This window comes from Laetiporus sulphureus (assembly GCF_001632365.1).
Source record: "Laetiporus sulphureus 93-53 unplaced genomic scaffold LAESUscaffold_1, whole genome shotgun sequence".
In the NCBI taxonomy this organism is placed as follows: domain Eukaryota; kingdom Fungi; phylum Basidiomycota; class Agaricomycetes; order Polyporales; family Laetiporaceae; genus Laetiporus; species Laetiporus sulphureus.
Genome location: NW_024468510.1, coordinates 1,528,626 through 1,541,313, shown reverse-complemented (window position 1 = coordinate 1,541,313; position 12,688 = coordinate 1,528,626). Strand labels below are relative to the sequence as shown.

Below are 12,688 nucleotides of genomic sequence, written 5' to 3'. Positions count from 1 at the left end.
TATAACGAGTGCGTTTGGGAGGAGGGGGTGTGGTGGTGTTAGGATCGAGTGTGGGGGAGGGGGAGGTGGCGTTAAGGCCGATGGAGAGAAACATTATTAAACAGAGCCAAACAAGTACAAAATCCTGTGTAAAAAATCGCCTTACATTCTGACCTGGGAGAAACCTTGCAGTCGCAAGGTAATGATTCGTCCTCGTCCCTTCATTTTTATCATACGCTTGAATTCTCGGTTCTCGGGAGAATGCACGCGTTGCACGGCGGGATTCCAGTTTTGACAACAACAGACAGCTGCGCTTGTCTCCGTAGATGCAGGCTTTCCTACTCTTTCAACCAAATCTGACCTCCTTCCCTTCCATTCGATGAAATGAGAATACTACGAGGGCCGTAGCCATCCTTAGTCAGCGTTAAGAACCTATTTCCGGTAAGTGATCGAGCAGTTACGTAACTGATCGCGCTACCGCACTGCTCGGTCTGAATTTCTCTTGGCGACTACTTTGCCTTTTTCCACGCTGCTTCGCTGGTTATTGGCATAATGTCAGTCAGCGACCTTCAATGCAGACGACGTTTGATTGCATGCGCGTTCTCTTTCGCCCGCGAGGCAAGGCTCGATCGCATTCCGACTCGGAGATCTGTCAACAGAGCAGCTTTCCCGCCGGATTGTGGTTCATCCGCCCCCGCCCGTGTTCCCGCTCGAAGTCCAGCCGCCCTCTGTACCTGGCCAGCCTATGCTAGACAAATTCAGTCAAAGGATATTCCTACAGAAGTGGATATCGCTCGGTACACGCTCGCAGATGTCGTCTATGCATGCGGTTTCCACTTCACTAGCCGTTTCTTTGCAACAGCGTCCGGTACCACGACGGCAGAGAAATTGACCGATCGTGCGAGCTGGAAACTCTCTCGTCATCAGGTTTAGATCTTGAGGCTCGTACTCGTGAGCGGGAAGCGAGCATCTTCTCGAAGCGTGAGCACCACAGGACCGCGTTCGATTAGATATTGCGTGAGCCGATCGACCAACTCATTACGTCCGTATCCGTCATCTGATCCGCCCATTTGCCCCACCTCAATAGGAGCTTCCCGTCCTAAGGCTGATTCCACCCGCATCACACACACATGGCCCTGGGCTGGACAAGTGTGCCGATCTCTCTGTGTAGCATTTATACCGCACTTGTAAGCTCCAAGGTCATGTCCTCCCTTATTATCGCCATCTCCCGCTCCGCTCATGGGTATCTGTCGTGCCGGTAAACTCCCTCCGTGCCACTCACAATTGTAATCAGTCTCTGCGGGCGTCCTAGTTCGAGACTTGTGGCCTCAGGGGATCGGGCGCCTGACGCAAGACACGAACACATTCGACACTCTGCCGCCGTCTCGTAGAATGCCCGGAAATTATGATGACGTCTGTGATTGGGTTTCTCTGATGCCCTGCGACAATCAAGTCCATGACGGGTTTCGGGTGGTTCAGTCTCACGCGATCTACCTCAGGCGCATCGGACGAGGTTGAAATAATTTCCATTCGTATGCAAGGATTCATCAAAACTGTCCGCGTCATGCCACTGGGTAACTGGAATGGGTATGTACCAGCTGTACCGGAGCCAAACTCGACGTTTCATCATCCTTGACAGTCGCGTTCACGATGCTGTGCGCGCTATCCAATACGTCACTTTACATTCTGGTGGTTTCGAATCCCCGTTCCAGGCACAGGTCAATGCCCTGTCGGCCGTGGATGAGTTCATTTGCGCATCGTTAGGTGCGGAAGTCCCCGTTCATCGACCTCGCTCTCCGAACGAGATATTTCTCAATAGGAGGGTGTTCAAACGGGCTGGTATCGTTTACAACCTTCACACTCCATACCTGCTCACGCTCCTTCACCAGGTGACCGCAAACTGTGAGCTTAGGTCTGTTCTATCTCCTGCAGATGCTCCGGACAGCAAAGCTCGCAAAATCGCAAACTCATGGGTCGTTGCTGACAAGCTCATGCTTGGGCGTCAAGTTCCTGCCACTGAGAAGATAGTACGGTGTCTCCCGTCGGTTTTCCATGACGGAGACTTCGTCGATGTGTCTTTTTCGGTACACGTGTCTTTGCCCAGGCAGCACAAGCATTGCAACACACGTACCGTCGATATTCATCACAACCTCGATCATATGGTTCTCCTGTACTCAAGCGCAGAGCTAAAGGTATTTTTCGGTGCAATTTTATAACCATAGCGTCGTATCTGAAGCGACCTGCTTGTAAGAACATCGATTTATACCCAACGAGAAATTCATCATCAGAGGAAATGTTACCGAAGAACCAAGAGAGCGGATATTCTTTGGACGAATGTCACGCCGTCCCCGCAAAGGAGGACATATACGTCACTTGACGATTGGCTGACGCGCCTTGCGGACCAAATTGTACGACTGTCGCGGGAGGCACCCGTCACTTTTCGCGGCACCAGGCAGGAAATGGATGAGTGTTTCAAGGGGATCGTGTAGTTTATTTATGTACCTCTTATGAATCACATTGGTCCTGACTCTGTTATTTGGACTCTACCCAAGCCAGGGGCTCCACCTGCCGTGGCGCAACTGTCACGTGATCGAGATGCAGCCAACCAGTGATCCGGCCGTGTCATCGGGACGCCCCGTCGTCGACTTGAGCTTGTTCTTTGTGCTCCTGGTAGCGCAAGATGTGAAAATATCGAGTGCAGCAATCGAGGACTGCTAGCCATGCGATTGTACAAGTCATAAATCAAGTCGCCACACTAATAAGCTGCTTAAACCTCTCTCTGCAGTTAACACAGCCGTGGGGTAATGTTATTGGTCAGCTATATCACTTACATATTCCTCCCGATCCCCGGTAAGGTACGCTCATCCAGATCAATATTCCTCTGCTCGCCTCTCATGTTCACTCTCCCGGATATCGCAGGGCGATATCCAGTCGGGGCGACTACATTCGCCATTCCGCTGAATGACCCTCAGGTGATCGGTTCAGGAAAACTGCGAAGACCGAGCGGAAACGTCACACGCGAACCTGCATTGCTTCTTGAAGAGGTCGTCTTCACCGCATTCTACCCGGCAGACATCAGTAATCCAAGTGTAGATGGCACACCTCCAGAGAAGCTCAGGAAGTCCATGGAGTGGGTCCCGAAGTAAGTAGACAACTGCCGGAGTCGCTTCGTGAATCTGAGACGTCGTACGATAGACCGGTCAGGGAGACGATGCATGGATATGCACACTTTGCGAAATCTCCTTTCTGGATGTCTGAAGTATTTATGAGCTTCGTGGCCTCTCGTCTTAAGGTCGGCTTCACTCACCGTCATTACATGCTTTCGTTGACGAGACTCTTAGCTGCCCGTATATCCTAACGTGCCGCTCCTTGACCGTGCTTCTTGTTCTGAAGATCCGCACGCGCAATGGCCGCTTGTGTTCTTTTCCCATGGACTTAGTGGTACTCGAACAACATACAGGTACGTCCGTATGACGTCTCGTATGTTATGCTATCACGGACACGTTATGAAGTCACCTCTGCATCCGTCTCGCTTCTCAAGGCAAGGTCGTCCTCGCTATGGAGCATCGAGATGGTACTGCCCCCGTGGTTATGTCACACTTTGCATCAACAGCGAATAAAGGTTACAAGCCTAAGGTTAAATTCTACCTGCATCCTGAGGACGTAAAGTATGCCCTAAAGCCAGAAGAACACCAACAGGTGATTGACTAAGACCGCACGGGCTTCTACTCTAGGTATGAACTCAAGGAAGAAGCTGCAAAGATAGCTTTTCGAGAGGATCAGCTGCTCTTTCGACGGATGGAAATCTATCTCGCATATAGAGGCTTCGCTGACTTCACGAATGCGCGTCCACCTCCACAAGCTGGTAGGCGCAGTCTTGCGATGACCTTCTGTATATGACAACGCATTTCCCATTATCCCGCAATATAGAAATGCCGCTACTGGGTGACGTCCACATTGTTCACGGGTGCAGCGCGCATGAGATTCTCAAGCATGGCCCATTCTGGAGTAGCTGGACGACAGGCCGAATGCAGTTTAGCGAAGATGTGGACGTAGTGGGGCATTCATTTGGTGGAGCTACCGTGGTGAGTCTTATGTCTATGCACTTCAGTCTTCGCTGTTGTTTATAAGCTCCTTAGTTATCTATCCTGTCGAATCCACCACCCTCTCTCGCATTTCGGGACTCTTTCATTCACCCGGAAGCACTCCCGATAACACACGCGCTTGTGCTTGACCCGTGGCTTGAGCCACTGCCCACTCCGGGTCCTGCACCGAACATAGAGGCCACGCGCGACGCATGCACGCCACACATCCTCGTGCTCAATTCTGAGCAGTTCACTCTATGGACAGACCACTTTGCACGACTTCAAGGCGTCGTGAGCTCCTGGCACAGCGAGCACGGCCGGGAGGGCGGACGCGAGCCAAACACTACCCCAGATACTGCATCTTCTTCTCATAAAGGCGAATCAGAGCCCGTCATCGTTCAAGCGAAGCTCCTGACGCTGATACGCGCAAAGCACGTCTCGTTCTCGGACTTCAGCGTCATACCACCGCTGGGAAACGTGTCGCATACGGGGAGGCAGGTGCTGAGGATAATTGGGGACCTGGCTGTGGCATTTTTGAGTGATGAGGATGGGAGAGAGCTAGGGAACGTTCTGATGGGGCTGCACATAAGGGACATGGAGGTAGAGCACAAAGGCGAGGTCAAGGGTGCGCCGCCGGGGCGACGGAAGAGAAGGATTGTAGGCGAGGTTGGGGAGGTCATAATTCATTGATGGTTCACTCGTGTACTTGAGTACCGGTTGACTTATAGCCAGCAGTATGGTGTGGGGGCTTCTGCAGGGCATTATGAGGAATTGCGTTCCGGCGCTGGCTGATACTGGATATGTCGTTGACCTGGTTCAATGGCGTGGACTGGCTGGAACGCACTTTTGATCTCCGAAAGAGACTGAGCCTTGAGCGCTGAGCGCTTGAGCTTGGAGCTTGAAATTTTGAAACACATCGTTCACGAAGTTCTACGCTAACAGCCCGAGCTCCCCGTTTTGGTCAAATCAGGCCGACGTTGCTAGCGGTGATATCAGAGCGACTGTCAAATATTGGCGCCATTCAATATTAAATATTGTGACGCGGGGTAGACGATAGTGAGTCTGACCGCCGATGAGGACCTTGACAAAGGTTCTTAGACTTGCTTTGGATTCTAGTTGAGGTTGCGTTTAACATGTGTCGTAGTCCTGTATCAGGGTTCCATAGTTGCAGATGACGCGGTTCATCGCGTTGATGGGAGAGTCCGGTGTACCGACTGCGTTGAAGCTGCGGGTATATCGAGGATTCGGTCTTCCATACCTGATGTGTTCCATTTGCAACTCCTGCGGCCTACATTTGAAATGGAGTCCCCGTAGGTGCATCTATCTCTTGGTTTCCCATGGCGTTCTACTGCTTGGGGACCGAAATTCGCATCCTTGGAGTCTGATCACTACCCTTTGCCTTCTCATTCTCCGCTATCACGCCAAAGTACCGCTAGGCTGCTAACAAATCATGTACCCATGACAAAGACGGGGTGACATGTCCAGACGCCTTATTCCGTATATTGGCACAAGTCTCCCATCGCCTAGAAGCTTGTAGAGGGTTTGTGCTATGCAGCTTAGGGCGACCGTATGACTGAGCTCGGAACGACCGGAATCAAACGAGACATGGAAACTTCTTCCGCAGCCGGTATCCAATTGGAGCACAAATGTCCCACTGTGTCGAATCAGATACAAGCACGCATCACCGAAGAACACACACATGATCTGAACCAAGAGAGACTGCAAGGAAATATAAAAGACATGCAGCGAATTACACGCAGTTGGCGTTTCTCGAGGTGGTTTGCCATTCGCCAGACATGTTTTCCATCGATGTTGTCCTGCTGGGCTTCATCGCTTCGACCACAGTTGCGCTCTACGTCTTTAACAGTCGGAAGACTGCACGGCACAAGCTACCACCCGGCCCGTCAGGCATACCTTTCTTTGGCAATATATTTCAAGTGAATGTTCTGAAGCCATATCCTCAGGTCTGTCCCGTTGCATCGATCACCTGTGTGCTCATACTAAAACTTAATCCTTGTCAGTTTCGTCAATGGGCCTTGGAGCATGGAGATATATTTTATCTCCGCTTAGGGCCGCAGAATGTCATCGTGCTCAATACGCCTGAGGCAGCGAATGAACTTCTCGTCAAGCGTAGCAGCAACTATTCCAGCCGGGCATCTCCTCATGTCGCTCAGGATTTAGTGAGTGATGGACAGCGCATGGTGTTCCTACCCTTCGCGAAGGAGTGGAAGGTGAGATTAACGCTTTGTATACTGGAGGGATGCAATTGACCTGCTATATGTGACGCCATAGACAGTTCGCAAGAGTCTGCAGTCAGCAATAGGATTCACTCCTTCGAAGGCATACCGTCGCATTCAAGAACTAGAGTCACGGGCGTTCATGTACGACCTGCTCAATCATGGTGACCAGAGCATCGTAGAGAAACATCACCAAGGTCCTAATGGCGAGGTGCCAGAGCGCCATTGGTTTGGTGTGATCAGGCGTTTTGTGAGTTGAAGTCGCTTAGTCTTTTAATATTTCGGGACTCATTGATCGGTTTAACAGACTACTAGTGTAGTAATCAACGTGGCATATGGTCAACGTGCTCATCACCTCTATAATAATCCGTATTTGTGGGTAGCATACTACATCATTAGTCATCCTACGCTAAACATATACATCGAAACAGGCACAAGATATATGATGTCATGGTCAACTTTACCCAAGTCGCGCAACCCGGGAACTACTTGTGAGCGGTTGTATGCAAGTTCTTACGTTCCCTTATGTTGAAGCCTATGCCATCGGATTCACAGTGCGGACGCGTTCCCCATCCTACGCAAACTTCCTGACTTCCTAGCTCCCTGGAGGATAGAGGGTCGCAAGATGCACCAATGGTCGGTAGTTCTTGTCGTTCATTTTCCAAACGCACGCTCAATGACAAGCTGTTGAAAAGGGAAATGGATCTGTGGGGCAAGTATTTTGATGAAGGCAAGGCCGCCACGGAGCAAGGCATCAACCGTCACGGTTTCATCAATCAGTATCTTCGCGCACGCATGGATGCTGGTGTCGAGAACGCACCCGGGAACGGACTAACTGACAAGGGTTGGATGCGCGACAAAATGATCGCATATACAGGGGCTACTATCCTCGAGGCGGGATCAGATACGACGGCGAGCACAATGCAATCATTCGTGCTGTTAATGCTCACCTATCCCCATGTCCTGGAACGCGCACGGGAGGAGATAGATAGCCTAGTGGGCATGGAACGCATGCCAGATTTTGATGATATGGATCGATTGCCGTACTTCGTTGCTTGTTTGAAGGAAACCTTCAGACGCCGTCCAGCCATCATCATGGGTAAGCACGGCCATGTTGCTGTCGAGCATTATTCTGACTTTTTTGATATAACAACAGGAGTACCACACAAGGCTGAGGAAGATGATGTCTACGATGGGTACCTCATCCCAAAGGGCTCTACTGTGTTCGGGAATGTATGGGCGATTCATATGGATCCAGATCGCTTCCCCAACCCGACCGCCTTCACCCCCGAGCGGTACTATGAGAAAGATAAATCACCTCGTTGGGCAAGTGGGCCTGATTCTAATGGCCGCGACCAGTGAGTATGCCGTCCTCCGTCCGACCCTGCCCAAGCTTAATTTGTTTTATAGTTTCGTCTTCGGCTGGGGACGGCGCTTCTGCCAGGGCAGCTACATTGCAGAAGCATCTCTGTTCATTGCACTGTCTCGCTTGGTCTGGGGCATGGACTTCTACGCCCCGACGGATCCTACGACAGGCAAGCCCAAAATCCCTGACATCGATGACGAAGCCGGCACGTGGACCGAGGGTTTCGTGACCGGGCCCAAAATGTATGATGTAGGATTCAAACCGCGGACCGATAAGCATGCGCAGGTCATGCGAAAATACTTCGAGGATGCGCAGCTGGAGTGGCAGATGATGGGCATGCCTGGAGACGAGCGTTGAACGTTGAATTTCCGCTGATAAGCGGTCGCTCCGTTGAGCTCATTGTTTATGCGGGTAGTCATCGCATGTATATGTTCCTGTGTAGGAGATCATTGAGAGGTTTCAGACCTAGGCCAGTGTTAGCAATATCTCTGGATACTACTAGCCTGAGTCACGTCGCATAGCAAGCAGTGGCGCATAGTATATCTGCAGACTTAGGCGCCCTGTTCACCTGATCGCGGATGTCGTCTTCAGTCCTAGTATCTAGTGTTCATCGCCGATGAAACATTTTCAAAGGCTCAGATTTGCGAGTGCCCAGTGACAGCGTTAACGTACACGTATAGTGGCGGTCGTGATCCGAGCAGCCTTCGATATAAAGCAAGATCTTCGCCGACGTGTCGGACTCGTGTGAAGTCCGTCACGGTCTTGATATTTACCAATGATGTTAACCATGGTTACCCGTTCACGGCGCGTCTGGCAAGGAGTGGTCCCCCGTGAAGTGACTCTGTTGTGCAACAGGTAAACAACTATGTTCTTTCATTCCTTTCCACGTCGGGTACTTTCGCTATGCTGCCAACTTCTGATCGGCAGCGACAGGTTGCGGTGTCAAGCTAGAAGTCTCAAGGCTGCCTCTCTATCGCACAGAAATATTTCAAGTGGAAATACAAGTAGAAGACACCTCGCGGACGTTGCTGTTTTCTGGGACTATGGTGAGTACATGTGCGCCAAACAGAGTCGATGAATAAGTTGCAAACTGCCAGTGTAACACGCCTCGGCGTACCAGAGGATTGCCCATTATCTTCAGGTGAAGGAGGAGTGTCCATTGTACGTGCGCTCGGGCAATATGCTAGAAGTATGGGCGTTGTCTCCAGTTTTCGCGCATACAGTCGACTCGTGCCTTTGAGCGCCAAGAGTGCGATGATGCGCAGAGGCGGCGTCACTATATGCGATTGCGCTTATGATAAGAAAGCAGTTGTTCATAGCTCCATGATCGGTACGTAGTATGAGTCTTATATCTCGAACGGTTAACTGAATACATCTTTGAGCACAGCTGACATGTTCCGGTGGACCTTCGACCGGCCGGCTGCTGATGCTACAAACATCATGGTAGTCATTACAGCAGGCAGCAGCTATGCTGATGCAATCTCCACATTGTCGCTCAGCGGTTACATCATGGTCGTGTTTGCTCCCCTTTCGGCGCACGAGAAGTTGAGAGAGGTACAAAGTGCTGCGTTATTAGAATGGACAGATGCTTTATTCGTGAAGGTATATGAGAACATTGCAACGCACTATGGGCATTGCACTGAGCTTCGCGTGTAGGCGCATGCTTCGGAACAGGATTCCTCCAGGCTGAATGGTCCCAACCATGAGCAGGAGAATCCTCTTGTGCTTGGAAAGAACATACACTTTGTACGTGTATTACTGACTTCTTTCCTATTTGATCCTCTGAAAGGAGTCTATCAGTTATCATCAACATTTTCATCAACGAGTCAGCTATCATATCAGCCTACGCAGTTTATCCACCCTCTTAATATGCTCCTAGCAGATGGACAGCATGCCTCGCTCTCTACAATCACGCCTGTCAATGTGGGCGCGGTATCGACATCGCACCCCCCAGGTCCGTGTGTACCGTCCCTTTCAGTAAAGACTTGATGCTGAAAGAGTTCAGCCAACATACATACGGAACACTCTCTGCAGTCAGAGCAATATCCACACTACTTCAATCCCCTCGTGCAGATCCTGCGACAACACACACAGGGAGATCAATTCATGTGGTTCCAACAGGTTGCGTCTGCACTTCACGTTGATTTGAAGAATAACGATGTATACAAGCAGGCCGGCGTCGACAGCTTCACAAACTACGTACACATGGCGCATCAAGCCAGGGTCATCATTGATGACGTGAATAAGTTGATGGGGAAACGCTACTTACGTTTGCATCCTCGTTTGCGATGATGTGACTTCCGTGCATAAGGTTCCTTGGAAACATGCCTGTAGACTCATTTCTCCAATGATCCAATACGCCCCGGAGATTGGGGTGTTTCGACGACTGCGGGATGAATGATCTAGGAGTACAGTCCGAGTCATGCGGTGTTGAGAAATAGCGTAGTATCACCACCCTTTTGAATATGCCTTATGCAGCCCGCATGTCCCATATTTTTGTAGTGCAGTTGCGAATGACTTGGCGCACACTCGAAAGGCTCGAGTGGACGTGATCGTCCGCATGTGATTGTGCACCTGAGCCACCGACCAATGTTGCCCATCCTCAGACTCCATCTCCGGCCTGCTGCAACATCTCCATACCGGACGGCGCTTCTGCCAGGGCAGCTACATTGCAGAAGCATCTCTGTTCATCGCACTGTCTCGTTTCGTTTGTAGCATGGACTTCTACGCCCCGACGGATCCTACGACAGGCAAGCCCAAAAACCCTGACGTGGACGGAGGGTTTCGTGACCGGGCCCAATATGTATAATGTAGGATTCAAAACGCGGACCGATAAGCATGCGCAGGTCATGCGCAAGTACTTCGAGGATGCGCAGCTGGAGTGGCAGATGACGGGCATGCCTGGAGACGAGCGTTGAACGTTGAATTACCGCTAATATGCGATCACTCCGTTGAGGCCATTGTATATGCGGGTAGTCATCGCATGTATATGTTCCGTGTAGGAGATCATCGAGAGGTTTCAGACCTAGACCAGTATTAGCAATATCCCTGGATACTACTAGCCTTCACGTCGTATAGCAAGCAGTGGCGCACAGTATATCTGCAGACTTAGGCGCCCTGTTCACCTGATCGCGGATGTCGTTTTCAGTCCTTGTATCTAGTGTTCATCGCCGATGAAACATTTACAAAGGCTCGGATTTGTATTGCCCACAGCGTTAACAGACACATATAGTGGCGGTCGTAATCCGAGCAGCCAGAGTCGGTATAAGGCAAGATCGTCACCGACGTGCCGTGTGGCGTCCGTCTTGCTTTTTACCACCGATGTTGAGCATCGTTACCCATTCGCGGCGCGTCTGGCAGGGAGTAATGCCCCACTGGCATGAAGCGAGTCTGTTGTGCAACAGGTGAGCAACAGCCTACATTCTTCATTCCTTTTCACGTCGGGCACTTTTGCTAGGCTGCCAACAAGTCGTGCTGATCGGCTGCGACAGGTCACGGTGCCAAGCTACTAAATTCGAGGCTGCCTCTTTGCCGCACAGAAATATTTCAAGTGCAAATACAAGTCGAACAAAACTCGCGGACGTTGCTGTGTTCTGGGACTATGGTGGGTATATGGGCGCCAAATAGAGTCGGTGAATCAATTCCGAACGGTAACGCGCCTCGTACCAGACGATTGCCCATTACCTTCAGGCAATGGAGGAGCGTCCATTGTACGCGCGCTCGGGCAATATGCTAGAAGTATGGGCGTAGTATCCAGCTTTCGTGCATACAGCCGACTTGTGCCTTTGAGCGCCAAGAGTGCGATGATGCGCAGAGGCGGCATCACTATATGCGATTGCGCTTGTGATAGCAGGAAACAAGTTGTTCATAGCTCCATGATCGGTACGTAATATGAGTCTCATATCTCGAAGGGATAATCAAACATGTCTTTGAGCACAGCTGACATGTTCCGGTGGACCTTCGACCGACCAGCTGCTGATGCTTCTAACGTCATGATAGTCATCACAGCAGGCAGCAGCTATGCTGATGCAGTCTCCACATTGTCGCTGAACGGCTACACTATGGTCGTGTTTGCTCCCCTTTCGGCGCACGAGAAGTTGAGAGCGGTACAAAGTGCTGCGTTATTAGAATGGACGGATGCTTTATTCGTGAAGGTATGCAAGGACATTGCAACGTGATCAGGGCATTGCGTTGAGCCTAACGTGCAGGCACATGCTTCTGAACAGAATTCCTCCAGGCTGAATGGTCCCAACCATGCACAGGAAAACCCTCTTGTGCTTGAAAAGAACATACAATTTGTAGGTACATTACTGACTTCTCTCCTGTTTGATCCTCTCAAAGAAGCTTATCAGTTACCATCAACGTCTTCATCAACGAGTCAGCTATCATATCAGCCTACGCAGTTTATCCACCCTCTTAATACGCTCCTAGCAGATGGACAGCATGCCTCGCTCTCTACAATCACGCCTGTCAATGTGGGCGCGGTATCGACATCGCACTCCCCAGGTCCGTGTGTACCGTCCCTTTCAGTAAAGACTTGATGCTGAAAGAGTTCAGCCAACATACATACGGAACACTCTCTGCAGTCAGAGCAATATCCACACTACTTCAATCCCCTCGTGCAGATCCTGCGACAACACACACAGGGAGATCAATTCACGTGGTTCCAACGGGTTGCGTCTGCACTTAAAGCGGATATTAACGATATATACAAGCAGGCTGGCGTCGACAGCTTCAAAAACTACATACACATGGCGCATCAAGCCAGGGTCGTTGACTATGATGACGTGAACAAGTTGATGGGGAAACGCTACTTACGTTTGCATCCTCGTTTGCGATGATGTGACTTCCGTGCATAAGGTTTCTTGGAAACATGCTTGTAGATTCATTTCTCCAATAATCCAGTACGTCCCGGAGATCGAGGTGATTTGACGGCTGCGGGATGAATGATCTAGAAGTACGGTCATGCGGTATTGAGAAATAGCATAGTATCACCACCCCATTGAATATGCCCTATGCAG

At 50.7% G+C, this 12,688-nt stretch overlaps 5 protein-coding genes across 5 annotated transcripts; all 5 read left to right on the top strand.

The window, feature by feature from the left end:
• The first annotated feature begins 1,236 nt into the window (after positions 1–1,236).
• On the top strand, positions 1,237–2,456 carry LAESUDRAFT_808534 (uncharacterized protein). The gene is made up of 3 exons (XM_040914073.1): positions 1,237–1,566; positions 1,619–2,171; positions 2,231–2,456. The coding sequence occupies exons 1-3, from the start codon at positions 1,436–1,438 to the stop codon at positions 2,354–2,356; spliced, it is 810 nt and encodes a 269-aa protein (XP_040770561.1). The 5' UTR covers positions 1,237–1,435; the 3' UTR covers positions 2,357–2,456.
• Positions 2,457–2,873: 417 nt separating this feature from the next.
• Positions 2,874–4,754, top strand: LAESUDRAFT_754072 (uncharacterized protein; the record flags this gene model as incomplete). The annotated part of the gene is made up of 7 exons (XM_040911840.1): positions 2,874–3,121; positions 3,175–3,271; positions 3,321–3,439; positions 3,492–3,647; positions 3,714–3,844; positions 3,910–4,064; positions 4,119–4,754. The coding sequence occupies 7 exons, from the start codon at positions 2,874–2,876 to the stop codon at positions 4,752–4,754; spliced, it is 1,542 nt and encodes a 513-aa protein (XP_040770560.1).
• Positions 4,755–5,860: 1,106 nt separating this feature from the next.
• Positions 5,861–8,024, top strand: LAESUDRAFT_754071 (cytochrome P450; the record flags this gene model as incomplete). The annotated part of the gene is made up of 9 exons (XM_040911839.1): positions 5,861–6,028; positions 6,086–6,295; positions 6,357–6,551; positions 6,609–6,676; positions 6,733–6,792; positions 6,857–6,937; positions 6,997–7,400; positions 7,458–7,659; positions 7,712–8,024. The coding sequence occupies 9 exons, from the start codon at positions 5,861–5,863 to the stop codon at positions 8,022–8,024; spliced, it is 1,701 nt and encodes a 566-aa protein (XP_040770559.1).
• Positions 8,025–8,440: 416 nt separating this feature from the next.
• On the top strand, positions 8,441–10,206 carry LAESUDRAFT_719362 (uncharacterized protein). Its single transcript, XM_040907617.1, has 8 exons — positions 8,441–8,522; positions 8,601–8,713; positions 8,788–8,997; positions 9,055–9,269; positions 9,324–9,413; positions 9,468–9,492; positions 9,550–9,621; positions 9,673–10,206. The coding sequence occupies exons 1-8, from the start codon at positions 8,455–8,457 to the stop codon at positions 9,957–9,959; spliced, it is 1,080 nt and encodes a 359-aa protein (XP_040770558.1). The 5' UTR covers positions 8,441–8,454; the 3' UTR covers positions 9,960–10,206.
• Positions 10,207–10,846: 640 nt separating this feature from the next.
• LAESUDRAFT_719360 (uncharacterized protein) lies at positions 10,847–12,683 on the top strand. Its single transcript, XM_040907616.1, has 8 exons — positions 10,847–11,071; positions 11,159–11,271; positions 11,337–11,549; positions 11,607–11,821; positions 11,876–11,965; positions 12,020–12,044; positions 12,099–12,173; positions 12,225–12,683. Exons 1-8 carry the CDS (start codon positions 11,034–11,036, stop codon positions 12,506–12,508), a joined length of 1,053 nt encoding a protein of 350 aa, XP_040770557.1. The 5' UTR covers positions 10,847–11,033; the 3' UTR covers positions 12,509–12,683.
• The last annotated feature ends 5 nt before the right edge of the window (positions 12,684–12,688 follow it).

Coding starts and splice junctions, on each gene's coding strand:
- LAESUDRAFT_719362 (XM_040907617.1), top strand. CDS start 8,455: ATGGTTACCCGTTCACGGCGCGTCTGGCAAGGAGTGGTCCCCCGTGAA. Junction 9,270..9,323: donor CAGATGCTTTATTCGTGAAG/GTATATGAGAAC, acceptor CTTCGCGTGTAG/GCGCATGCTTCGGAACAGGA. Junction 9,493..9,549: donor ATCAACATTTTCATCAACGA/GTCAGCTATCAT, acceptor TGCTCCTAGCAG/ATGGACAGCATGCCTCGCTC.
- LAESUDRAFT_808534 (XM_040914073.1), top strand. CDS start 1,436: ATGACGGGTTTCGGGTGGTTCAGTCTCACGCGATCTACCTCAGGCGCA. Junction 1,567..1,618: donor CCACTGGGTAACTGGAATGG/GTATGTACCAGC, acceptor CATCCTTGACAG/TCGCGTTCACGATGCTGTGC. Junction 2,172..2,230: donor ACTCAAGCGCAGAGCTAAAG/GTATTTTTCGGT, acceptor CCTGCTTGTAAG/AACATCGATTTATACCCAAC.
- LAESUDRAFT_719360 (XM_040907616.1), top strand. CDS start 11,034: ATGCCCCACTGGCATGAAGCGAGTCTGTTGTGCAACAG. Junction 11,072..11,158: donor GCGAGTCTGTTGTGCAACAG/GTGAGCAACAGC, acceptor CGGCTGCGACAG/GTCACGGTGCCAAGCTACTA. Junction 11,272..11,336: donor TGCTGTGTTCTGGGACTATG/GTGGGTATATGG, acceptor GCCTCGTACCAG/ACGATTGCCCATTACCTTCA.